This window comes from Phacochoerus africanus, chromosome 4 (genome assembly GCF_016906955.1).
Source record: "Phacochoerus africanus isolate WHEZ1 chromosome 4, ROS_Pafr_v1, whole genome shotgun sequence".
NCBI lineage: Eukaryota > Metazoa > Chordata > Mammalia > Artiodactyla > Suidae > Phacochoerus > Phacochoerus africanus.
This window is the reverse complement of record NC_062547.1, coordinates 69,834,134-69,861,678: the sequence shown is the minus strand read 5'-3', so window position 1 is coordinate 69,861,678 and position 27,545 is coordinate 69,834,134. Positions and strand designations below refer to the sequence as shown.

The 27,545-nt window shown below is 52.3% G+C and overlaps 1 protein-coding gene across 12 annotated transcripts in view; it reads right to left on the bottom strand.

Annotated features, from left to right (window-relative positions):
* DNM2 (dynamin 2) overlaps positions 1-27,545 on the bottom strand; it is a 98,251-nt gene that overhangs the window by 49,409 nt on the left and 21,297 nt on the right. For all 12 annotated transcript variants that reach the window (XM_047777068.1, XM_047777065.1, XM_047777075.1 and 9 more), the window contains exons 2-4: positions 14,488-14,561; positions 3,216-3,365; positions 593-796 (exon numbers count right to left, since the gene is read on the bottom strand). In XM_047777068.1, the coding sequence (XP_047633024.1) occupies positions 593-796; positions 3,216-3,365; positions 14,488-14,561 (428 nt within the window). The remainder of the gene's footprint in view (positions 1-592; positions 797-3,215; positions 3,366-14,487; positions 14,562-27,545) is intronic.

Below are 27,545 nucleotides of genomic sequence, written 5' to 3'. Positions count from 1 at the left end.
CCTGCAGCAGGGGCTTAACTGACATTTCCTGAATGAATGACCACTGGCCAAGTTTGACCCAGAACCCCCTGGGACATAGATGCCACAGTCTGCACTCCTTCCGACTGCCCCAACTTATTTCGTGAACTCGTCATCCTCTCTCCCTCATGGCCTGGCCCCTGAGCAGTTACTGAGAGCTCACCTGCCCTCTCAGCAGCTCCACAAGTTAGGACTCCTGTTCCTGTTTCCACAGAAGGGACCCAGCCTCAGGGGGGATAAGTAACTTCTAGAGGATCTGGACTCATATCTATATCCAGGGAAGGCCGTGCCCTTCCCCACCCAACCCCCCAGACTAGCTTTCTGCCCAAGCGAAGCAGAGATCACCGCGTCTGAGGAAGAATGCCAACTGTCACACGATGGATGGCCTCCCGGGGGATGCCCCCCAACTCCTGAACTGTTGGCCCTCCTGAGAAATGCTATGTCCCAGGCCTTTTCCTGAGGAGGTCATGTGCCAAAGAGACCACCTGTGATGAGGAATCAAGAGTACAAGGCAAGTCACAGTGCTCTCAGGGGCTGGGAAGGGGGAGCTCCTGCTATGGGGCCCCGTGGGTACCTTGAGGATCGACCTCCTTGGCCAGCTTGAGGGCGTCCGAGTTGGCCAGGTCCATGTTGGCGGGGGTGACGGCAAGGATGAGGCTGCTCTCCCGGCTGATGAACTGCAGGATCATGTCCTTGATCTGGTACTCGATGTCTGGGGGCTGGTCCCCCACGGGCACCTTGGTGATGCCCGGCAGGTCGATGAGGGTCAGGTTCAACACTGGGAGGGAAACCAGAGTGCAAGGCCATTAGAGCTGGGGGAGGGGAGGCACGCACAGCTCTGAAGGACCTGGCTGCTTCCCCAAGTGCTGGGGGTCAGGCCTCAGGATTTCTCTGGCTGCTCCAATGGGATACCATCTTTTGACCCAATAACTCTCTTCAAGGACCTCATCCTGTAGATGCCCTCTCTGTGAGTACAGGGATTTCAGGGATACAGCTGCTTTTTTAATGAAGTGACTCTATATTTCTTTTTGTATTGACGTATGGGTGACATTAGGTAAGTTACAAATGTACAATATAGTGATTCACCATTTTTAAAGATTATATTCCATTTCTACTTATTATCAGTGATAAGGTGTTGTTTTTTTGTTTTTTGTTTTTTTGTTTTGCTTTTTAGGGCTGCACCTGCAGCACATAGAGGTTCCCAGGCTAGGGGTCTAATTGGAGCTACAGCTGCTGGCCTATGCCACAGTCACAGCAATGCTGGATGTGAGCCGCGTCTGCGACCCACATCACAGCTCACGGCAACGCCGCATCCTTAACCCACTGAGTGAGGCCAGGGATTGAACCCGAAACCTCATGGTTCCTAGTCAGATTCGTTTCCACTGCACCACAAAGGGAACTCCGTAAGGTTTTAAATTTAGACATTTGTATCTATAGATTGGAATTTCTCTCCATGGCTACATAAATTTCATCTATCAATTTAGCCAATACCAAGGAACAATTAAAAACAAAAGATCAGGACTTCCTGCTGTGGTGCAGTGCATTAATGATCCGTGTGCAAGGGGCAGCTGCAGCTTGGATTCGATCCCTAGCCTGGGAACATCCATATGCCATGGATGTAGCCAAAAAAGAAAACAAAGAAAAAGGAAAAAAAAAAACCCACACTCTGATAATAACCTATTTGGGAAAGAATCTGAAAAAAGAATGGCTATAGGTATGTGTATACCTGAATCACTCAGCCATATACCTTTAACTTGTACAACATTGTAAGTCAACTATAATGCAATTAAATTTTTTAAAAATGGGGAACTATATCTAATCGCTTGGGTTAGACCATGATGGCAGATAGTATGAGAAAAGGAATGTATATACATGTATGACTGGGTTACTATTCTATACAGCAGAAATTGAAACAACACTGCAAATCAACCACACTTTAATAAAAAATATACATTAAAAAAAAAACCAGGGAGTTGCCATCATAACTCAGTAGTTAATGAATGCAACTAGTATCCATGAAGACATGGGTTCGATTCCTGGCCTCGCTCAGTGGGTTAAGGATCTGGCGTTGCCGTTAACCGTGGTATAGGCCGCAGATGAGACTCCGATCCCGTGTTGCTGTGGCTGTGGTGTAGGCCAGCAGCCACAGCTTCAATCTGACCCCTAACCTGGGAATATCCATATGCCGCTGAGATGTACTCATACAAAAAAAAAGGCATCAATGATTATATTATGCTATGATTTGAGTAAAAGAGATGAAACACACATACGTGATACACACGTATGTATTCATAACTACCTATATGTATCATTTGAAGAACATGAGATATAATAATTATAATTTGGGGGGCCAGGAGGTTTTTGCTAGATATTTCCTTTTATAACTTCTGAATATGAGCAACATAGACATCATTTATTCAAAAATAAATAAATTTAGGAAGTTCCCGTTACGGCGCACAGGAAATGAATCCAACTAGTATCCATGAGCATGTGGGTTCGATCCCTGGCCTCGCTCAGTGGGTCGGCAATCCGGCATTGCTATGAGCTGTAGTGTAGGTCTCAGATGAGGTTCAGCTCTCCCACTGCTGTTGCTGTGGCCTTGGCCGGCAGCTGTAGCTCTGATTCAACCCCTAACCTGGGAACTTCCATATGCCGCGGGTGCGGCTCTAAAAAGCAAAGAAATAAAAATAAATAAACAAATTTAAAAACTCATCACAAAGAACCCATACTGAGGTGTTAAGGGTCGGCTGGAATATTCACCAAATACCATCTAAGTTGGCAATCCATGCTGCTGGGCCATATACATTTATACAGCTTGTTCTGTTTAAATGACGCAGTTTTAAAATCAGGACTTTTCTGGCTTTCTGGCTCCTCTCCAGGAACCAAAAGACTGGCTGCCTTGGGCTGGTATCACTGTGTGGCCACCATTCGTCTGGAACCAGAGCCACGGCTGTGCCTTTAAAATGAACATATAGCCGCAATTCGCCCCACTCCCGACAGTCTCCCTGGCATGCTGTTTTTCTTAGAGCTGAGATTGATTTCTTGGTACCATGTTCATATCAGACGGAAGCGGGAGGACAAAGATCAGAGGGCTATGTGCATGTGAAGAAGAATATGGAAGGGGCATATTTTTTGTGAGAGCCCGACCCGACCCAGCTTTCCCCTGCCCCGTACGTGAGGGGTACCTTGCTACCTACCGTGTGGTGAGTAGACCCGCAAGTTGATGGGCACTGGGGAGATGCCTTTATTGGTCCCCGTGACCCTGTCGGTCTCTGCTTCGATCTCCTGTCGGACTTCTTCAAAGTCTGTAAACTTTTTGGACTTGCAGTGTAAAAACTCAGCATATTCTGCAAAGGGAGGAAAGATGCTCAAAATGAGAAAGAGAAGGGCTCTTGCTGTGGGTGGGGAGCAGATGGTCTTCTGGGACAGGTGCCTTGTCAAGCAGAGGAAGTTTAATCAGTCACAGGTGCTCTAGGAATTTGGGGAGCAATGGATTCATCCTCTTGACAAGTATTTGAGGGGAGCTAACCCACTGATCCAGTCCCCTTCTAGACCTGGGGGATTCCACAAGGTATAAAACTGGCAAAATTCTGACTCTGTGAAATGGACACCCTTACAAAGCATTTGTACAGGTCATGACATATTATGAGTTTTAAAAAAAAAACAACCCAAAACCCATGGAGTTTATGGCACAGAGAGTTAAGTATCCAGCACAATCACTGCTATGGTGTGGGTTTGACCCCTGGCCTAGGAACTTTCACATGCCTTGGGCAAGACAATCAAAATAAAACAAACCCAAACCAAAAAGCAATAATCAACAGGTGTGTGACCAGCCCCCCTCCCCTTTTTTGATGAACAGGATACAGAGGCAAATATCAGCATGCATCACTACACCATCAGCGTGCGGTGATGTGTTTTTTTTTTTTTTGTCTTTTTGCTATTTCTTTGGGCCACTCCCTCAGCATATGGAGGTTCCCAGGCTAGGGGTCTAATTGGAGCTGTAGCCACTGGCCTACGCCAGAGCCACAGCAACATGGGATCCGAGCCGCATCTGCAACCTACACCACAGCTCACGGCAACGCCAGATCATTAACCCACTGAGCAAGGGCAGGGACCGAACCCGCAACCTCATGGTTCCTAGTCGGATTCGTTAACCACTGTGCCACGACTGGAACTCCGGTGATGTACTACTGATAAAGATTCTGCTTTGGTGTTTTGTTTTGATTTTGGCTGCACCCGAGGCATGTGGAAGTTCTCAGGCCAGGGACTGAAGCCGTGCTGCAGCAGTTACCCAAGCCACAGCAGTGACAACACCAAATCCGTAACCACTAGGCCACCAGGGAACTGCCTGCTTTTCTGTTGTACGTGAAATCTTCCTGGGTGGTAATATATAATCTCCCTCCCTGTGGATCACAATCAAAAGAGGCACAAGTCACTGCCCTAGTGGGCCTGTGAGTTGCCAGCGCCCTCTAGCCCAGTGAGATCCCTGGCACTTGTCTATGGGACTCCTTATCCTCCTTCCACAAGGCACCTGCACGGGATGGGGAACAGGCACCACTGCTGGCCTCACCAAAGTCCATCTTGCTGTCCCTCTCCCTGTCCTGGCTATTCATGGGGCGGCCCACATACATGTGAACGCCTAAGGAGAAATGCTTTCTGGCCTCTTGTAGCCCGGGGTGACTCGAAGCCACTGTTATTGACACTGAGATCAAAGGAAATAAGAAACTAATGATTATGCTGGTCTTGTCATTAAGCTTGAGAAATCCAAAGCACAGATATGGATAAAGCAGGAAGAAAAAAATGCTCATCATGGGAGGTAGGTGCTGAGTCTATAGATGTACACTGTATAATTCCTCGACTTTTCTTTTCTTTTTTCTGGCTTTTTGTCTTTTTTAGGGCTGCACCCACAGCACATGGAGGTTTACAGGGTAGGGGTCTAATTGGAGTTGTTGATGCCAGCCTACGCCAGAGCCACAGCAACGAGGGACCCGAGTCCTGTCTGTGAACTACACCACAGCTCACGGCAATGCTGGATCCTTAACCCACTGAGCAAGGCCAGGGGTGGAACCCACAAACTCATGATTCCTAATCCGATTTGTTTCCACTGCGCTACAACGGGAACTCCTCAACTTTTTCACATACCCGAATTTTCATAGTAAACGTTGGGGAGAGGGGACCTTCTAGACCCAGAGCTCATGGCTCTTGTAGCGATCCTAAAAAAAGGGAAGTAAGTCTTGCTGGCAAACAGCCTAAAGAACTGGTCCAGGAGTTCCTGTCATGGTGCAGCGGAAATAAATCTGACTAGGAACCATGAGGTTGCAGGTCTGTTCCCTGGCATCGCTCAGTGGCTAAGGATCTGGTATTGCCATGAGCTGTGGTGTAAGTCACAGATGAAGCCCAGATCCTGCAATGCTGTGACTGTGGTGTAGGCCGGCAGCTGTAGCTCCAATTAGACCCCTAGCTTGGGAACCTCCATATGCTACAGGTCTGGCCCTAAAAAGCAAAAAAAAAAAGAGAACTGGTCCATGGCGCAGATGCAGAGATGTCCACTGAGGTGCTACTTCTAAGTGTAAAAAAGCTGGAAATAGCCTTGATGCCCAGCAGGAGGAGACCTGGCTACATAAATCACAGCACAGACATACCATCAGCTGCCTCAGAAGAAAAGATAGAGAAAGAGCCCTTGGATAGAGAAAGGCCAGGCCAGGCTAGAATCTCTATCCAGGGGTATTAACACAGCAGAAAGAAATGAATGCTAGGAGGTTTGCCATCCCACCACTATAACCTACCAAACTAAGACCAACATTCAGCCCTTGCTCCCTCTGGCCAAGCCCTGCATGTGGTCCCATTTGTGCCTCCTGAGTCAGCACCTTAGTAGGTAGGCATCTCCAGAATGCCCACATCACAGATGAGGAAACTGAGGTCAGAGAGGTGAAGCGACCTGGCTCGAGTTCAGTGGTGGAGCTGGGATTTGGAGTCCGGATAATTGGTCTCCAGGTAGTGGCTCTCAAGTTACATGGCCTTTGTGAGGCCATGGGCAGGCTCTTCACCTCTCTGACCTCTGCTGAAGGGGTCAGGGGGACTCTGTGGGCTCAGATCACTGAGGATCTTGTCCAACATGGGCACTGGCCACTCAGGAGCAGAACAATGAGGATACTGCCTGGAGGATGCAGATCAACCACTCCACCCCCATCAGCTGACCTAGTTCCTAAGGACAGTCACCCTGCTCCAACCCTCCAAAAGGACAAGAGGAAATACCCGGCTGCTCTTCCTGCAGCAGACACCAAAAATGGAACACTCCTCCAACCCCCACAGCAAACCTCAGTTCTCTTCCGGCTCAAGGCCCTGGGCTCGGCCTGTGCAAGATACCATCCCCCTTCCAGGAGTGCTGGGGAATGTAGAATGGGAAACGGGCTGGGGACCAGGACACAGGCCGGTCCTCTGCAAATCTCTGCCCTGCCAGGTCTGGTGCCTGGAAGGCCTGGCCCCATCTCCTCCTCCTCCAGGGCCAGACTACCTATTGCCTCTTCCAGGGAGCCTTCCGTGACTTCACACCATCCAGCATCTTGGGCCTCCTCTCCTGTCAGAGCCAAGTTACCCTGGACTGTGTTTAAGGAACCAGGACCTGGCAGATGCGGCCTCCCAGAGCCCAGTGTGTGCTGGCAGCCTTCCCTTCTGCCAACCCCTTTGTGTGAGGGATACAGAGGAGACAGTGCTAGAAAGCCACAACTTCTTCCCCAGAATGTTGGGGGATAGCAGAACAACACCCTCTGTGTTCAGCAGAAGGTCCAGAAGCCAGCCAGGCCCATCCCTCATAGCCTACATTCTTTTTTTGGCCTGCACTTGCAGCATGTAGAAGTTCTCAGGCCAGGGCTCGAACCTGTGCCATGGCAACAAACCAAGCAAGCCACTGCTGTGATGACCCTGGATCCTTAACCCGCTGTACCACAAATGAACCCCCAGCCTGCCTTCTCTACTGGGCTGCTCATCATTTTAGAACCATGTGCTAAATTCCCAGGTCATGCCAAGGTGAGAGAGATTCTGCCAACATGGCTTCCACGACCCTCTTAAAGCCAGACCTCGGTCTCCCCTCCTTGAAACCCTCCACAGCTCCCACCTCACCCCAGTCAAAGCCAAAGTCTTCACTACATGCCGCAGGGCCCTACAGAATTTCCTTTCCCCACAACTCTGACCTCAACTCACTCCTTCCAGCCACACCGGCTTCCTGGGTTTCTTGCACCCCAAGCCCCCGACTCCTGCTTCAGGGCCTTTGCACTGGCTCTTCTCTGCCTAGCACACACCCTCATGGGCCCCTCCCTCTCCTCCTTCAGGTTTCTACTGGAGCAGTACCTTCTCCTTCTCTATGAGGTCTGCCCTGACCCCCAGGTGAGATGACAAACCTCCTCAGTCTCTTTCCTGCTTCCAATCCTTAGGGTCCTCCGAGTGCTCATCACCTTCTAACATGGTTTACCTTGTCAGCCTGTGTAGCTTCTCTGATCCCCATTAAAGGTCCACCCATGGGGCAGGAATCTGCATCTGTGTTGTTCTGTGTCCCAGGGACACAGTACTCTGCACACCCAGGAGGGGCTCTGTAACAATGTATGCGATGGAAATGACTCTGCTGGAAAAGCAAAAGGCCCTGCTTCAGATTCTGTGAGGTGATCTAGCACCCCCACCCTACCCCTGCCCCCAAGCTGGATATACAGGAGGCAGGACAGGGTCAGGGTCAGGCGGGGCCATCTGCTGTATTCCCTGCCCTCTCTCCTTTCCAAAGCACCTCTCGATGACACAGACCCAGAACAGAGCTGAGCTCCTGGTCTGATGGGGAGGATGGACATGGCACAAGCATGTCACAGCACGTGCCAGAGTAGCTCAGAAAAGAGACCCAACATACCAGAAACTTGGGGTGGGGTGGGGGTGGGAGCTCGTGGAGGGGTGGCTTGCCCAACTCAGCCGCAACTTACCCCAAGATCATGGAGGTGGGCAAGGGTACAGGTGGACCCATGCCAGCACAATCTCTTGTCAAGTGGCAACCTTTTCCCATGCCCTGAAGATGCTCTCTGGACTCAGGCGGGGCGGGGGGATCCCCACTGGCCAGGCTCTCCCTCTGTGCCTGTTTCCCCATCAGGAAAATGAAAATATGAGAAATGGGCAGAGCGTCCAGCCTGGGGCTCTACAACCCTGAAAATGCTCAAATGTGGGAGATGATTTTTTAACGACCCACTGTCTCTTTAAGTCAGAGGACTTGAGGCTGAGCCTGCAGCACCTGGAGAGCGCTCTCTCAGCTGGTCCCTAGCAGCCCAGGCTAAGCGACTACAGACTCTGCCTGTCCTGAGACTGCCTTGTCCCCAGAGCAGCTGTAGCGTCTTCAAACCTTCCCTTCCTCAGATAACAGAGCCAGTCCCTCCAGTTCCCAGCTCCTGGCATAGCATTTTGACGGCCGCAAGGGCACACTACCACAGCCCTGATGTGGGCTTTCATGGGAGGAGGGCCAGCTATGTGTGATCAGGCCCCAGGGCTCCAAGGGACCAGCACAGCAAGAAACAAGGAGTAAAGTGGGCCCCTGGCCAGGAGTCACACTGCCAAATGTGCCTCAGTTTCCCCACAATGAAACAGGACAGCACAGAACCCAGTGCTGCTGGGGTGGTATGAAGAAACAACCAAATTCCACAGTGTGGGGCCCAAAGAGAATGCATCCCACCTGCGTCCTGTGGTGCCAGCGAATGCACCTGTCATTTTTTTCTAGAAGGAGGTTCTGCCCTCAGCCCAGCACTTGTTCCCCGCCTCCTTCAGGTCTAGGCTCTAAACGACCCTGCTCAGGGAGGCCCACCCTAACCACCTCGGCTCCGGCAACCACCACCCCACCCTTCATGGAGCTCCTCAAGCTGACACACCACATGCCTGTGTGGCTCCTGCTGAAGCCAAAGTTGCAAGAAAGGGTCTGCGAAAGACTTGGTTTGGGCCTCTGCTCTTCCCAGGACTCCCACGTGGGTCCCCAGTATGCTCAATAGCCAATCCCCCACTTTGGGCATCCCCCAAGCATGCCCTTCGAGAAGGGAGATGACAAGCACATGCTGCCACCTTCTGGGGTCAGGCCCCCCTTCCCCAAGGGCAAGGAAGCAGCCCCACAACAGAGGCCACGGTTCCTCAGCCTGGCTTCCTTTAAGGTTTTCCTGGGACAACCTGCCTTCAGCCCACCCCCTCAGGCCTGGAGAAGGCAAGTGAGGCACCATCACATGACTTGGGAGGTAACAGAAAGAAGAGCTGGGAGAATGGTGAGCTCACAGAAGGCATGGAAGCTCCAAGGCCCTTCGTCATACATTGCCCTCAGCATCTCTTCCATCTGGCTCTTCTTGAGTTATATCCTTTTAATAAACTGGGAATATAGTGAGTAAAATGTTTCTGACTTCTGTGGATCACTCTATAAACTTGATCAAACCCAAGGAGGGGCTCATTGGAACTTCCAATCTACAGTTGGTCGGAGAGAAGCACAGTTAACAAGGAGTTCCCTGGTGGCTCAGTGGGTTAAGGACTGGACGTTGTCATGGCTGTGGCACAGATTTGGTCCTTGGCCCCTTGCCAGGGAACTTCTGCATGCTGGGCACAGCCAGGGAGGGGGGGAAAAAAAAGCACAGGTAACAGCCTGGGCCTGTGATTGGCAACCAAAGCAGGGGTAGAGTTACAGTCTGGTGGGACCAAGCCATTAACCTGTGGGATCTGATGCTGCCTCCAGATCCCACAGAACTGAGGGAACTGGAGGACACCCAATCAATATCCATTGAGAACTGGAGAACTGCTTGGTGACATGGGAAAAAACATACACCGGAGAAGGTGACAGCCCCAGGCTGCCATCCTGGCCAGCCCTGAGCTGATCCTCTCCAGCACTGGACTTGGTTTCCTCAGGGCCACGCCCACCCACTGCAGGGTTTATAGGCTTGATAGAAAGGGCCCTGCCAGGGCCAGGCTGGCCGGGGAGAGGTCCTGCACACACAGCCATGGATAATCTCCCACAGGAGAGAGGGGGCACAGCAGCCACTCTGAGAGCCAGACACCAGCCTATGCTGATGGAGCATCTCCTGGGGGCCAGACCCTGTGCTGGGCACAGGGGACGGCGGTGGACAAAGCAGGTCAGCGGCTCTGCTCTGGTGGCCCTGATGCTGAGGCAGCGGAAGAGACCATCAGGAAAATACGGGTTGAAACGGCACAACACTGTAAATCAACTATACTTTATCTTCTGCTATTTTTTTTTTTTTTAAAGGGCCGCACTTGAGGCATATGGAGGTTCCCAGGCTAGGGGTCTAATCGGAGCTATAGCTGCTAGCCTACACCACAGTCACAGCCATGTTGGATCCCTGCTGCATCTGGTACCTACACTACAGCTCACGGCAACGCCAGGTCCCCAACCCACTTAGCGAGGCTAGGGATCGAACATGCATCCTCATAGATACTGGTCAGATTTGTTTCTGCTGCGCCGCAATGGGAACGCATAATCAACTATACTTTTAATAGAAAACAATTTTTAAAAAGAAAATACACGGACAGGATGATGCCTCCTAGCATACACTGCAAAAGAACTAAGGCAGCAGTGACGGGTGGGGGTTGGGGGAGGAGGACAGGGCAGGGTGTTCCAGCAGGAAGCACAGTGAGGGTGAAGGTGAGGAGGTAGGAACAATGGAACAGGTCTTGAGCGTGAAGAGAGAGATTGTGGCTGCACCTGGGCCCTAAGAGGAGGTCCCAGAGGCCAAAAGGCCCCTTGTGGAGTGGGGGAGGGCCTCCTGAAGCCTCAAGACAGAAGCCAAGGGTAAAGCCCTGACATCACCTCTCTGGCTCCTGGGAGCACTGGCCAAGGTCAAGGCTGGGAAGGCGGGCTCAGATGGCTCTGGTCATCCACATTCCACACAAGAACAGTTCCCAGGAGTTCCTGTTGTGGCTAAGCAGTAATGAACCCGACTAGTATCCAGAAGATGCGGGTTTAATCCCTGGCCTCACTCAGTGGGTTAAGGATCTGGTGTTGCTGTGAGCTGTAGTGTAGGTCACAGACACAGCTGGGATACAGCGTGGCTGTGGCTGTGGGTGTGGCTATGGTGTAGGCCTGAAGCTACAGCTCCAATTTGACCCCTAGCCTGGGAACTTCCATATGCCATGGATGAGGCCCTAAAAAAGACAAAAAAAAAAAAAAAACAGTCTCCAGGATTTATAAGGCCCAGGTGTGGTTCCCAAGGCAGAGCAGAGTTCACCCATGAGCCAAACTTCCTGGTAGCTTTGGTCTGAGGTAATTTTTAAACTAAGCTGATTAAAAGCAATGGTTCACTAAGCCCAGTCTGGACAAGGATAAACCAGGCACCACTGGGTGTTGCAGGAGTCAGAGAATTATGACCATACAGTACCAGGGGCTCCAGACCCCACAGGGGGCGACATGGGGTGGATAGAGCCACGAGGGAGACACCATTATCACCCCTCTTCTACAGACAAGTCAGCTGAGGCAGAGAGAGGGAAGCTACTTGCTCAAGGCCCCAGTTAGGAAGGGGTGGCATCCTGGCCCTGAAATCCTGTTCCTGACAGCCAGCTAAACAAAACTCCTATCTCTAGGAGCACTGCAACCCTGTGTAGTCCCTAGAAGGCCCCAAGGGCCCCAGCCATTGCCTGTTCCATACAGCGCTCAGCTTCCTCCCCTTCCTTATCAGTAGGGTGTCTCCCCCAGCCCAGGTACCTCAGCCTCCCCACCTCAAGGTCACTCTAGACTCTGCCCTCACCCCTGCAGCACCGCCCTGGGTCAGGCCCCATCACCTCTCACCTGGCGCCAGGCTCACCTCTCCCTGGCCTCCTGCCTGCACTCCTGTCCCTGCCTGTCCCTCCTCCACAAGGTGGCCAGTGGGCTTGGCCAGTCTCTCCACACCCTTAGTGCCACTCGGGTTCCCAATGCCTGAATCTCTTAGCACACCTGACAAGATGTGCCCCCTGCCTCCTGGCCCCTCCGCAGCCTCATCTCACAGCTGTTGCTCTGCCTAGAATGTTCTCCCTGGACCCTTGGCCCAATGTAGATCCAATGCCGATATACTCTCCCACAATCCCCTGGGCCTCCCTCCCTCAGCCCAACCATAGCAACCCTGTGTCTGCATCTGTACCACCCAACTGGCTGAGCTCAGGCAGGACCAGGATCCCTGGAGTCCTTGCACTGCCTCCTGGGCAGCTGGTCCAGGCCCAGCTCACAGCTACTTGGGGCATCCAGTAACTGGAAATGTCACAGTAAGGTGGGGGAGGGGGTGTATGCAAGCTGGGACACAGCAAGGAGCTCTCCCTTGTGGGACACCCTGGGGCCCTCTCCCCCACTCCCAGTCCCAGCCCAAGAGGATACAACTATGTCTCCATCTCTACGGCTGCCACCCCATCCCTACCTCCTGGGTCCCCCTACCCCAGAGCTGGTCCCTGTGGTCTCCTCTCCATCAGTGGCCATGGGACCTGGTCAAGTCACACCTTGGTCTCAGGCCACATTCCCCAGAGAATGAGTTTAAGACTGGGCTTCCAAGATGACCTCCCGTGTGTCCTCAGGCAAGTGGCCTGGAAGCCTCAGTTCTCTCCTCTGCGGGGTGACAGGAGTGGAGATTTCAACATCAAAGGGGTCAGACAACATGCAGAGTCAGGCACCGGGCAGATGTGTGCCCTCACAGTTCCTGCCCTTGGTGCTCTCACAGGGTTGTCACTTGTCATGTGTTTCTCCTCCCCACCTCCCAAGGAGGAATTTCAGTTCCTATAGCAGGCCACACTGGGCATCCCTGCCTCAGTCTTCACACATATCACCCTCTGCTAGGAAGGAGAGTTCCCCCTCCCTCACACCCACCCCGAAGCACCTGTCAGTCTCAACTCAAACATCACTTCCTCCAAGAAGCCCTAGGGTGCCCCCAACCCTCCAGGATGGAGTCAGTCACACTCCCCTGAGTACAATACTCCCATCTGGTAAGGGCCATCAGGCTCCCTCCTGGTTTCCACTCAAGTCTCCCCCTGCACTGTCCCCCAGCAGTAACAGGAGTACGTACCAAGAGGGAAAGTGACAGGTGGTGGCAACAGCCCTGGTCCTACTTGTCACCGTGCCCCAGCCCAGGACCACCGCTGGGTGACAGCCACTGTGGAGGTGACTCCCGCTATGACTACACCAGGGACCTTCTAGTTCAGGAAGCCAGCCAACCTGCTTTTCCAGCAAGCCCTTCCCAAGCAAGCTGGCAGCAAGCATGAAACCGCAGCCATTGGGATGGCACCACTCAGCAAGGGGCTGGAGTGTGCCAGGCACTGTTTTACAGGCTGTACGTGTATTGAATAACATGGTCTTCATGGCAGCCAACAAAGGCGGCACTATTATTATCTTCACTGTCCAGACAGGAAACACGGCTATGAGCAGCAGTCCCTCCCAAGGGGCCAGACAGCTAGTCAGCTACAGAGCTAGGCAATATTACCTCTCAGCCCCTACCCACCCAAGCAAAGTTTTTCCCAGCATAGTCAGGGACCAAAAGCATCAGCCCCACCTGGGAACTCATTAAAAATGGAGATTATAACCCCCAACATCAACTCTCCGCCAATTTACTGAATGGTAAACGGAAAACCAATGGGCCGAGCCCCGCTGACATTTGCAAACCAGAGCTTTGCCACTGCTCTTCCTGGTACAGCTGATTGGACACCCGAGCCCAGAGGAGGCAGCCCATTGGCTCACTCCTGGCCTACACAATAGCAGAGTTCGCAAACAGGAGGTGCTGGACCAATCAGCTGCCGCCTCTCATTGGTGCCACGCCCTCCTGTAGGTGGGTTGGGTGAAGTCTAGGGGTGGGGGGAGCAAAAGGGCGGGACTAGGGCCAGCTGAGAGGGGAGGCGGAGGTCTGACCCCGCCTGGGTACCCATCCCACTAGAGAGTCAGGGAACCTGGCTAAGCCAGAGTTTTCCCATGGGCAAAATGGGGGTATGTCAGCGGCCTTCCCAGGGTGGGGGTGTTTCACCTGGCTTGTGGTACACCAAGTGCTAAATGGACCAGGGCTGACATTCCGGGTCAGTGGCAAGGCAGCATGGAGACCCCTGGTGGCGTTGGAGAGAAGACAGAACCAGCTAGGTAAGATATTTGGGGGACAACTGGCAAGGGTATTAGAGAACATGCAGAGATGATAACTTTTGGGGGGTGTGGTTCTGTGAGTGTAAGAGAGTGTCCTTATTGCAAAGGGAGGCACACTGGAGCATTTCAGGTAGATGTGTCACAATGTTACTGATTTTGAAAGTATCCAGCAAGAACATGTCATCTATGATAGACCAAGAACTGTGGCACCAGGCAGCCTGGTCACAGCTGGGATGCTCCAGGTGGGTGGAGGTGTTCAATGAATTTTGCTTCAACATCCCTGCACATGTGGAAAATGTGAATTCAAACCCACACTGCAGCACAAAGACCTGAGGCTCATCAGGATCTCCTGGCTCCTGCTGCCAGCCTCCCCACCATACCTGTTTTTGAGAAGATGAGCTGCAGAATGAGAGGCCGCCGAGTGACGATTCCTGAACCTCGGGGAAGGAAGTCCCTGTGGGAGGGGAAAGGGACAGAAATTATTCATGAGGCTGGCTTGCAGGGGAGAGGAAGTATGACCACACGTGGTGAAGCAATCCCCTCTTGCAATCTGAGCAACCTCAGCACAGACACCAATGCCAGCCAGGCAGCAGGGAATGCTCTGGCCTTGGAGGGTCCTGAGGCCACAGTGGGACAGGGAAGAGAGTGGATTGAAGGCTGGTGACAATTGAAACCATTTCCCTCCAGCTGGTTATGCTCCAGTCCCAGCAAGCCCAGAGGGCCCTTTCTTTGGCAGATATTGGACCTTCTCCCCCCAGCCCAAAGGAGATCAGTACATTTCTTAGACACACTTTAAAAATTAACCTAATGCCATATGTATGATATAAAGACTAAAATAAAAGTATTTCATGACCAAAAATGTGTTTCATATCCCTCAAAGACAAAGTGATAGAGGTGGAAAGCAGATCAGCAGTTGCCCTGGAGGTAGAAACAGAGAGCAGGGAGCTTTCAGCAGTGATGGAAATGTTCTAAAACTGGACTGTGGTAATGTTTACTAAAACTATAAATTTACTAAAATCAGTGCATTTGAAATGGGTGTCTTTCCTAGCAGGTAAATGATCCCTGCTTCATAAAAAAATATACCCTAGAGTTCCCACTGTGCCACAGTGGGTTAAGACCTTGACTGCAACAACTCAGGTTGCTGCAGAGGTGTGGGTTCGATCCCTGCCCCACCATAGTGGGTTAAAGGATCCAGCACTGAGGCATAGGTTGTAGCTGCGGCTCAGATTCAATCCTTCAATCCCTGGCCTGGGAACTTCCATATCCTGCATATGAAGCCTATATATATCTATATCTATATCCACACACTATATATTTCACTATGGAAATACTCGGGCACTACCTGCACCAACTTACATATGCCTGGAATTATGCAAAGTGGGAAGACCAGGAGCCACCCTAGACCATTAAGAAAGGAAAGCAAAAGAGCAGGGGTCCAGGTGGGGACAGAAGTAGAAGAAGAATTTTCATAGATCACTAAAGCTGTGCAAAGGATTCTTTGTTGTTTCAGTAAACTGGAGAAAAGTTATAGGCTCAGGGAATTTTAAATAAGGTTTGCACCCATATAAACATTTGTTTTATCTGAAATTTATTCAGAACACTGGGCAGGTGTATCTCATAGAGGCAGGCATGCTTGGTGCCGCCCCCCTGCCCAGTACTGTCTGTGATGGGAACACTGATGGGAACCCTGGAGAGAGCCCCAGAGGAGGTTGCTGGTTCTCAGCCTGGGCTGGGTGTCAGAACCCCTGAGAACCTGTGATCCCAGTGGGTGGAAAGGAAGGACCCGCAACTTTGCCACACGCCATGCACTAAGGGAAGGGGTTCCAGCCCTTAGTGTGGAAGCATAAGTTGGTTCCACCATGCTTATGCAGCACCTCTTCTGGGCCATGGCAGTGACCACACAGCAGGATGGCCTGTGATAGGAGGGACCCTCCCCTGGCAACTGGAGGTCCTGTGGGGGTTCTGCTGGTAAGTAGCAGAATGGAGCCCTCGAGTGGACAGGCCCAGAGAGGGAGGGGTGTGGGTGATGCTGGTGGGCCACCAGATGGGGTTTAGGGACAGTCAGATTATAACCATGTGTGCTTTTTTTTCTGTGGAGGGGACACCCCTCGTGGCATGTGGAAGTTCCCAGGCTAGAGGTCAGATTTGAGCTGCAGCTGAGAACTACGCCACAGCCATGGCAATAGCTGATCCTTAATCTCCTAAACCAGGCCAGGGATCAAACCCACATCCCTACAGAGACAACAATGGGTCCTTAATCTGCTGAGCCACAACAGGAACTCCTAACTACGTGTACTTTTGGAGTTCCCATCGTGCCTCAGTGGAAACGAATCTCACTAGTATTCCTAAGGACCAAGGTTCGATCCCTGGCATCATTCAGTGGGTTGAGGATCTGGCATTGCCATGAGCTGCGGTGTAGGTGGCAGACGCAGCTCAGATCTGATGTTGCTGTGGTGTAGACAGCGAGTACTGCTAGCCCGAGAACTTCATATGCTGAGGGTGGGGCCCTAAAAAGACAAAAGACAAAACAAAAGCAACAACAAAAACCTCATGTACTTTTAAAGGTATGTGTTTTTTGTTTTTTGGTTTTTTTTGCTGCATCTGCTGTATGCAGAAGTTCCCAGACCAGGGATTACACACACCTATGCTATAGCAGTGACCATGGTGTATCCTTAAATTGCTGAGCCACCAGGAACTCCAAAAGACATGTGTTTGTTTTTTGTTTTTGACTTCTCTGGGCTCCACCTGCAAGATAAGTAGGTTCCCAGGCTAGGGGTTAAATTGAAGCTACAGCTGCCGGCCTAAACCACAACCAGAGCAATGCCAGTTCTGAGCCTTGTCTGCAATCTAGACCACAGGTTGTGGCAAAGCTGGATCCTTAACCCACTAAGCAAGGCCAGGGATTGAACCTGCATCCTCATGGATACTAGTCGGGTTCATTACCACTGAGCCACAACGGGAACTCCCAAAAGGCACATGGTTTTAAAAGACCCCTCTGGCTGCTTCAGGGATGAGGGTGGGAAGCAAGAAGCAGGCAGAGGCATCTACACTGGTCAAGGCCAGTGATGATGGGGGCTGGACCAGGGGATGGCAGGGACACCAAGGGCAGCTGACAGACACTGAACAGAATCAAGAGGAGTTTAAGAGACAGCAATTCATGACCAGGGTACAGGTTGGATGGAGAAGAACCCTGGAGGAAAGGAAGGGGCAAAACCAAGGGATGAAGGCCCAAGGATACGCACGAGCCCCTGGAGGGCAAAGCCTGTAGCCCCTGGCAACACAGTCAACCCTCCACACCTCAGATGCTGCCCATGGAGCCATGTTCCTAAAGAAAACAAAAAACTCGGGGACCACGCCTGGCCTGCTCAGAGCACTGCATGCCCACTTCATGCAGCATATGACACCCTGAGCATGACTCCCATTCTCCAGTTTGGCAGATGCAGAGACTTGAGGAGTGGCGAGGATTCGTGACCTGGCCAAGGTCACAGTTGCTCACTAAAGTATTACTCACGCAGTCCTTCGGAAGTGCTGGGGACACCAGTGCTGACATCCTGATGGGGACCATGTGAGTGTGTCGGGGGGGACAGAGAAGACACACTATGGAGTAAGAGAGCTCGGGGTTTGTCAGAGAAGCCCTGTTGAGAAGGAAAAACAAGGGGCCTACACGTAATCAGGGCGCAGACCAAGCACAGCTGAGAAATAGTAGGGGCTGCCTATGTGTCACCAGACCCCAAGGTCAGTGGTTTACCACAGCCCTCATCAAAGGGGGCATCCCTGGCTCTCCAGCAGAGCAATGATCATTCATAGCAGGCGCCGCAGGTCTACTGGGGACATCAAGCACCACAGGTGGCCTTGGCCCTGGCTTCCTGGAGCCCCTGGCCATTTGACTCACAGGTGGAGACCTGAGAGGCAGGAAAGAGACAGCTCAGAAAGCATGGGCGCCGGCCTTTTGACCCAGAATCACCAGTGCTGGCAGTGACCATGGGCAGACCCTTCACACCAATCTCCCGCTCTACCTCTTCCATGTGAGCTGAAGCGTCAATGACCAAACAAGACAGGAGGTGCAGGTGAATGGAATACCCATGGTCCCATGGGTACTGCTCGTCCACGGTCCAGGATGGACCACAGCCTGTTCATTCACTCACTAGCTGATGGGGCTCTGGTGGGAATCTTCCCAGCTCGGGGCCATTACAGATAAAACTGCTATGAACATTCTCATATGTGCTTTTTGTTGACATATGCCCTCGTTTCTCTTGCTGAGTCACAGGGTAGATCTGACCTTGAACAGGCAAAACTAGTCTCTGTGATAGAAATCAGAGCTGATAGAAATCTAGTCTGTTCCCCAGAGGAACAAAGGGGCAGGAGGGAATTTTCTGGGATGAGGACAACGCCCTCTATCTAGATCAGATCAGTGCATGCATTTATTTAAAAAATGAAGGCTTAAGATTAGGGCACTTTACCATATCTAAGTTCAATCTCAAGAATGTCACAAGGACAAGTCAGTCCAGGAAGATGCACTCATGAAGACTCAGATACAAAAGCATAGAGAGAATATTCCACTGAAACCTGTCCAGGGAACAAAGGATAAATTTAAAAAAAAAATTTTTTTTTGTCTTTTTGGGGCCACATATGGAGGTTCCCAGGCTAGGGGTCAAATCGGAACTGCAGCTGCCAGCCTACACCACAGCCATGGCGACTCAGGATCCAAGCTGCATCTGCAACCTACACCAACAGCTCACTGCAACGCTGCATCCTTAACCCAATGAGCAAGGCCAGGGATCGAACTTTTGACCTCATGGATGCTAGTCAGATTCGTTTCCACTGAGCCACAACAGGAACTCCCTAAAAATTTTTTAAAGAAAATTGGCCCATGGAAACATTACAATCTTGTTAGTTTCTCAGTAAGAAGAGGAGCTCAGATCTAAAGAACTTTAAAGCCCACTGGGGGGAGTTCCCATCATGGTGCAGTGGTTAACGAATCCGACTAGGAACCATGAGGTTGCGGGTTTGGTCCCTGCCCTTGCTCAGTGGGTTGACGATCCAGGGTTGCCCTGAGCTGTGGTGTAGGTTGCAGACGCGGCTCAGATCCCGCGTGCTGTGGCTACAGCTCCGATTAGACCCCTAGCCTGGGAACCTCCATATGCCACGGGAGCGGCCCAAGAAATAGCAAAAATACAAAAAAAAAAAAAAGCCCACTGGGGGGGACCAATTAAATAAATTACGGCCCACTCCTGTCACTGGGTAGCCACGAGGAAAAGAAAAAAAGAAAAAAGTTTTTCATCTCCTGATATGGAACTTCCTTTTGGGTGGACTGAGGAAAACAAAAGGTGCAGAAGAGTGAGTGTCTGAGTTTTCCAACAGAAGAAAATAAAAAGCCTCAAAATAGAGCCCAGGGAGGCTGGGCCTGTTCCAGAACAGTCAATGCATGTTCGGGAACATCTTTGAATTTTGCATCATCCACATGGATTACTGATTCCAAAAACTTATCTGTGTTGGAGCAGCCAAGAGCTGCCGAGAGCCCACTGTAGGCCAGAGAAGGAGTTGAGAATTTTTCATGAATTTAACCCATTTAACCATGACAAGATCCATGGGGGGCGGGGGGCGGTCCTGGGAGCTCCATTTTACGGATGTGACCAGGCCCAGTAGTTGGGCACCTGCCCAAGGTCACTCTGGTCCAGGAGTGGCAGAAGTGTGGACCAAAATTCACTGGGTCCACTGAAACTCTGACCTGCAGGCCTACTGGCCTCTGGGCCTGCCTGTCGGCCACAGAAGCTGCAGGCATCTCCCCAGCCAGGAACCAGGCTTTCTGCCACTGGTGTTGGCACGTGCTGTCCTGTGACTGCTCTGGTTGTGTCGGGGGGCCCAGGTGCTATGAGCACAATGGTGATACCATAGACAAAGGACAATGACAGCCTCACAAGAACACGAGGACCAGAATGATGCCCAAGAGAACCCCAAGAGCTCTGGGCCCCTGCAGGGCAAGGTGGCTTCTGGGGGCTGGGACTTGGAAGTAAGGACAAGGGGAAGGCAAGGAGGCAGAACCCGAGGGGGAGAAGGCTGAAGGATGAGGTTGGCCAGGTGTGAGGGACCTTGCACACCAGCTTGGGAGTGCCAGGAGCCCAGGGATTCATCTGATTATGTATCCATACTGCAAGACTCACAATTGGCCTCAACAGTCCTTGCAAAGCAGGCCCCTGGGAATCTCCAAGGGGCTCTCTATGAGGAGGGGCCTGTCCAGCTGTGCTTTAAGCCGCACCCCCCCCCGCCCCGCCCCACTCCCCACAAGGGTTTCTGGGCACTCTTGGGGCCTTTCCTGACCTGGGTGGTGGAAGGAAACTGTCTTCCCCAAGCAGCTCTGCTGGCCTCACTGACTGTCCACTTATCTGGTGGCAACTTGCAAGCCTGGGTCAGCAGCTTCCCCTTCTTGGACCCCACCCACATTCCACGGGTCACCAAGTCCCTCCCTCTAACTCAAAGTGCCCACCCTCTTCCTCTCTCTTTCAGGCTACAAGGGCCACTGTGCCCCCAGGCTGCCCTGCATACTGTGTGACCTAGGGCCAGCTTCCCTGCCCCTCTGATCTGGGTTTCCTAGTTAGTAATGGGGAAACTCCTCACACTTCAGAAGGCAGCTGGGTACTAGACACAGAAGCACCCCCAGACTCCCTCCCACAGCCCTGGCTCCAATGACTCCTCCCTGGGGAGGCTTCTTCCACTCTCACTCACACCTCCAACCCCCCATCTCCCTCCTGCACCTCATTTTTCACCACAGCACTAACCCCCTTTATGTCACTTATCTGCTTCCTATCTGCCCCTCCCCACCATGTCAGCTCCCCGGAACACCATGTGGGGTTTATTCTGTTCCCTGGCACACAGCAGGTGCTCAGTAAGGGCTAACTACCATCATTTCAGCATCATCCCTGGCCTCTAATGCATGGGGTCCAGCCCTGGCCCCAGGCTTCTGACCAGGTTATATGTGATCATCCTCCTAAGACAGAGGCCTGGGGCTCCCTCCTGCAGAGGCCATATGACTGACCAGGGGATTGAAAGGGTTGCCCACCAGCCTATCACACCACCCCTAGCACTGCCCCCCTCCCTAGCCACCCCCCTTCAGCCTCTGGAATCTTGTCTGTATCTCTGGCCTCCAAGATTTTGTGAGAGCTGTTCCCTCTGCCAGGAAACCCTCCCCTCAGACTCTGGCCACCCAGCTGTGGGCAGGCGCAGTGGATGGCACCTCTCTCTCCCAAATGCATACTCCTTCCTACTACCCCCACCAGTCCAGTCCAGTGACAGGATGGGTCTTCTTCACCAGACTGGTCACCACTGTTTCTCCAGCACCCAGAACAGTGCCTATCATATTCGGCAGGTGCTCCTTAAACATTTGCTGAATGGATAGGCAGAACGTGGACTCTGGAGCCAGAGAGCCTGGGTTCAAAGCCCAGATCTGCTTCCATGGAAGGCCCAGCTGGATGCATGATCTGGCACAAGTCACTTCACTCTCTTGCAGCCTCCGTGTTTCCAGGCTCTAAAACGGGCCTCCTCTCCTCAGAAGGTGAAGCAGACTCCCAGAAAGGCAGGAGGGGACAGGGAGGGGAGGGCATAGCAGGAGGTGGCACCATGGGCCACTCAGAAGCCCAAGCTGTTTATTTATTGTCTTCTGAACTGACTCCCAGTCCCCAGGAGGGTGGAGATGCAGAAACAATGGAGACAAAACACCAGGAGAGGGAAAACAAACAGAAGGGCCTGCAAAGGATTAGTCAGCCTGAAGCCAGAGCATGTGAGGGCCCAGATCCTCCCCAGGTCACCCAAAGCCCCAGCATGGGAGACATCAGCATACTGCTGGCCACAGGAAGAGGCCCTGGGCAGGAACCCCTCACCCCAGGGTCATGTCTGGCCCAGCTCTTGCCTGGTCTTGGGTAACACCTCAGGGAACCCTCTAGCAACTCCAAAGGAACGCTGCTGGGGCCAATACCCCCATTGCACAGATGGTAGACTAAGCCTCCATTTCTGGACTTGCCCAGGTCACTTAGCAAGGAAGGAGCAGAATCAGGATGGGAACATGGGTAGGTCCATTGAGGCCAAGCCCGTCACCCCCACCCTGCCTTTGTAGTTCTGCTAGAACAGAAGCAGAAGTCATTGTTGCTCAGACTCTAGATCCTTAACATCCAGCCTGCGCACAGCACCCCATTGGTCCCCGCCATCCACACCCCATCAACACCATCCGACAGTAACCACCAGTCACCTGGAGCCCAGCCTGCACTCAGTATTCCTAGGCAGGTGCCACTGTGTCTCTGTGGTCACCCCAAGAGCCAGGTAAGGTAGTTACACCCCTGACTCAGACCACAGACCAGGGGTTCCTTCTGCCTTTCATCCTCCCGACCCCACCCAGCAGCAAGTCCTGCTGGCTCTACCCAATGGAGCCTGCATGGGCCCACTTCTCTCCATATCCAAGGTGTTTGGCCTGGCCCCCCAGTGCCTGTCTGGACTAGGGCAGTGGCTGCCCCTCAAGCAGTCCACCCTCACCCCTACACTCTGTTCTTCCCGGACTGGCCAGAGGGCGCCTGTGGACACCAAGTCAGGGCATGACCCCCTCTGTTCAGAGCCTTCCCAGGGTTCCTAACCCAGGGTTAAAAGCCCAGGTCCTCCCTGCAGCTCACAGGACCCATCCTGTGGCATCTTCCCAGTCATTCCCCCTGCCTCACCTCCTCCTATTCTCCCTACATTCTCTTAGTGCCTGGCATGCTGGCCTCCTCCATGTTCCCCAAACACACCAAGCATGGTTCTGCCTCAGGGCCTTTGCATTGGCTGTTCCCTGGACCTGGATCCCTCTCCTGGATCCTCCTCATAGTCAGCTGGCAAGTCCCGGCCTAAATGTCTCCTCCCTGCCCCTTCTCCCTCCCCCAACATGAAGCAGCTCCCCCTCTGTCACACACTATCTGGCTCAATTCTCAATCCTACTCATAACTACTGTCTTCTAATTTACTGATTTGCTCACATGGCTGTGGTTTGTCCCTTCCCATCCACCCGCCCGTTAGAAAAGCCACAACCTCACAGGGAAAGGGTCCTCAGCCTGGCATATTTTCAGGTTTCTCCCCAGCTCCCAGAAACAGAACCAGGCCCCGGGCTGGTGACCAACAGCATGCAGGACCAAGGACCAAACCAACCAAACCTGCCATTGTAGAGATGAGGAGACTAAGGCCCAGGTGGCCATGGGACAATGCGATAGGTTGTGGACACCTCGCAGGTTTCACAAACCCACTCCCGGGTGCCACCTTTCACAAAATTCCCAGCAGGCTCCTCCCTGTTCAGGAATCCTGCAGGTTCCAGGCCCCACCCTGCCCTTGACACTAAGCCATCATGTCACCTGCTCCACAGTCTCTTCTGGTAGTCAGGCCAGGAGCAAAAGCAGGAAGTGGACTGTGGCACCTGGTGGCCCTGGCTCTGGGCCTCTCAGACCCTGCTGGAATCCAAGTGCTGCCATTGCCTTCCTGGACCATCTACGCAGGTCGGGTCATATCTTTGTGCCTTGGTTTCCTCATAGTTTAAGCAAGAGGATTGGCACCTACCTCAGAAAGTAGACTCAAAGGTTTGCAAAAGTTTGGACCACGGTGCCCAAAAAAGAGACCACTTGCCCCATGCCATGAAAGAAAAATTCAACACTGTGTGAGTCAGATCACATCCCTCCACTGTCCCAAAGTGCTCCCTGTGGCCTCCGAGGCCCTGAGCCATCGCCCCATCACCTCCCGCTCCTGCCCCCAACTCACTCACTCCTTCCCTCCAAAGCAAGGAAGCCAAAGCAAGTCCTGCCTCAGGGCCTTTGCACATGCTCATCCTCTGCCTGGAATGACCCTCTCCTCTGAGCCTTTCCACAACCCTGGCTTCCTCTGGCCACTCAGGGCTCGACACACATGTCACCTCCTCTGAGAGGCCTGACTGTCCCCTACTGACCCTCCCTGCCCCACATCACCCGCTTTTCATTCTCCTGGGTGGGTCTGCAAGGACAGCCACTCCCTGCGGCAGTGCTTTCCAGCGTGAAACCCGTTAACCACCTAGAGGTCCATCAGCAGGGAACTGGCTAAATCAACCCAGAAACTGGCCCAGGGGACAAACCAGGCTGCAGTGCTGAAAGCAAAATGCAACATGCAGAACAGTTTGTGACCTCCAACCTTTTCTTTCCTGCTGTGAACAGACAGTAAGTTTGAAGGTGACACCCATGGAGTTCGTCTATGGAATGAGGATCTAAAACTTTCTGTTTTACAGTCTCTAATACGATTTGAATTTCAGTCCTTCATAACTTGCTAAATAACTTAACAGGCAGATATATTAATTTGAAGCTCCCAAAGCAACTGGTCAGCTGAGCCACATTTTCTTTTCTTTTTCTGTTTTTGGCCACCCCATGGCATATGGGGTTCCCCAGGCCAGGGATCAGATCCAAGCCAAAGTCACGACCTAAACCACACCTGCAGTAACGACAGATCCTTAACCTACTGTGCCGGGCCTAGGATCAAACTAAGACACTGCCAATCCCATTGTGCCACAGAGGGAACTCCCTAAGCTGCATTTTCAAGGGTAATGGGGAAACCACAGGTATTTTGGGAGCTAATCTCTCAAGTCCAAAGTCCCGGGAATCCCTCCAACACTTCCTTGAGCTCTACATTGCAGCAGATGGCTGTGTGACCTTGGCAACAAGATCACTCACATCCTGGGCTCTGTGTCTTCACCTGTTAAACGGGGTGTGGTGGGGGTGGGAGGAGAAGACAGTGCAGGGGCTGGGGAGTTAGTGGGCGCTCACAGCATCTCTGTAGCCACTGGCCATTGGTCAGTCACATACACCTTTCTAGCTCTGCATATGTCACCACCCAGAGGGACCCAACTGAACACAGTGGGAGGATGTTGTTAAACATACAGAAAGGAGGAGTTCCTATCATGACTCAGCGGTAACAAACCCGATTAATATCCATGAGGATTCGGGTTCGATCCCTGGCCTCGCTCAGTGGGTTAAGGATCCAGTGTTGCCATGAGCTGTGGTGTAGTCACAGACACGGCTCAGATATGGTGTGGCTGTGGAGTAGGCCAGCAGCTATGACTCTGATTCGACCCCTAACCTGCGAACTTCCATATACAGTGGGTGTGGCCCTAAAAAGACAAAAAATTAAAAAAAAAAAAATATATATATATAGAAAGGAAGGCCAGGCAGTGCCCCCACAATCCCAGCATTCCAGAACCATCCTCCTTGCAGGCTTCCTTGAAGCAAGAGAGTGGGCACCGGCCTCTGGAGACACAAGCATTCCCTTCCTCTTGCCTGGATCCTCTCCTAGGATGCCAGGGTGTTACATTGTGGGGAACTTTCCAGGCAGACTGGGGGCACAAGATGGGACAGCCTTCCCACCCTTCCCCGGGTCACCTTTCCCATCGGCTAGAGCCCATCTCTCAGCAAATCCTGCAGGCATTACCTTCAACATACCCAGACGCATCCCCCTCTGGACTGAGTCCCCTGGGTCACAGCCACAGCCCCATCCCCACTGCCCTGCCCCTGTCCCTCTCAGCCCAGCAGCCAGGGAGAGCTTTTTAAATCGCTAGTCAGATCACCCTGCACACTCGATTTAAACTCACCACATGTAGCTTCCCGCACACTTGGGACAAAGTTGGTGTCCTACTGCAGCCCTCCAGACCCTGCCTGTACCAGAGCCCACCACTCCCTGCCATTCCCACTGCTCCTGCCTCCAGGCCCTGCTGGCTGATGGCTCTGCCCAGGCTACTCCGCCACCAGGCACCCCTACTGTGCTCTTCACTCTCCTTTGGACGCTGGCTGGCTGGCACATTCTAGGAGAGGCCACTCTCAAGCTTCTTTCCTGCTTACTGGTCCCCAGCCCAGACCCTCAGCCCCAGGATGACAGGGATTCTCATCTGCTTTGTTCATTGCCATCTGGCCACAGCAGATGCTCAATAAACACCTGCTAAGGAGTGAACCGCCAGGGTGGCTGGCATCTCTGGTTAAACAGGACAGGCAGGCACTGTGCTGAGCTCTGCAGGCAAGTCCTTGTTTTGCTCTCACAGGCACGTTCACCAACCCTGTTTCTCAGGTGGAGAAACCAAGGTGAGAGAGGTTAGGTCACCTGGACCAGAGCCTCAGAGCAAACAGCACACCCCCTTCCCCAACCTGTGAGGCACCAAGCCAATTGGCCTCGTTCCTGTCCCCGTTTCTGGGCACCATCCCAGTCAGCACACCACATGTCCAGGATCATAGATGGGAAGAAGTCCCTGAATGCTGAAGGCAGAACGGCCAGTCACGGCTGCCTGTGGGGACAATTGGTAAGCCGACTGTGGTGGTGGAGAGCACGGAGCCTGCAGCCTGACAGCTCAGCCATAGTCTTGCTGTGTGACCCACATGAGGGCCATCACTTCCCTGGACCTCAGTTTCTCCATCTGTCAAATGGGCATAACAGTGCCCATCCTGTCAGCTGGTAGGCAGGACTAGAAAGAAAAGTCACATAAAGTCCAGTGCCTGGCAGGCATAGGGCCCTGTTGCATAGGACAGTTCACAAGGGCGATGGGGATAGAGGAGAATGTCACCCCCGGCACTACAGACGCTCCTCCTTAGCACCCCTAGAAGGTCCTTGGCAACATGAGTCTAAATCTGCCCCATCTCCAACACAGCATCCCCCTTCCAGGAATGAGCTCCAGATCTAGCAAATGTACAAGCCTGTGGACCCCCAAGGCTCTTGTCCAGAGGAGAAAACTAGAAACAACCTAAAAGCTCATAGAAAGAACAATTTCAGGTTACCAAAGAGGATACTACCGGTGGGGTGGAGGGTAAATCAGGAGTTTGAAATTAACATATATACACCACTATATGTAAAACTGATAAACAACAAAGAACTATTATATAACAAAGGGAACTATATTCGATATCTCATAATAACCTATAATGGAAAAAAACTTTAAAAAAATGTATATATAGAGGAGTTCCTGTTGTGGCGCAGCAGAAACAAATCAGATTAGTGGCCATAGGATGCAAGTTAGATCCCTGGCCTTGCTCAGTGGATCGGGGATCTGGCATTGCCGTGAACTATGGTGTAGGTTGCAGATGTGGCTTGGCCTGGGAACTTCTACATGCCTCGGGTACGGCCCTAAAAAGCAAATATATATATTGGAGTTCCCTCCCTTGTGGCACAGTAGGTTAAGGATCTGGCATTGTCACTGCTGTGGCTTGGGTCACTGCTGTGGTGTGGATTCATTCCCTGGCCCAGGAACTTACAGGTGCCATGGGCAAGGAAAAACAAAAAAATCTAAATCACTTTACTATACACCTGAAACACAACACTGTAAATTAACTATACCTCAATTATTAAAAAAAGGCTCATGCAGGAGTTTCCACTGCAGCACAGTGGGTTAAAAATCCTTCACTGTCTCTGAGGCAGCACAGGTTCAATCCCCAGTC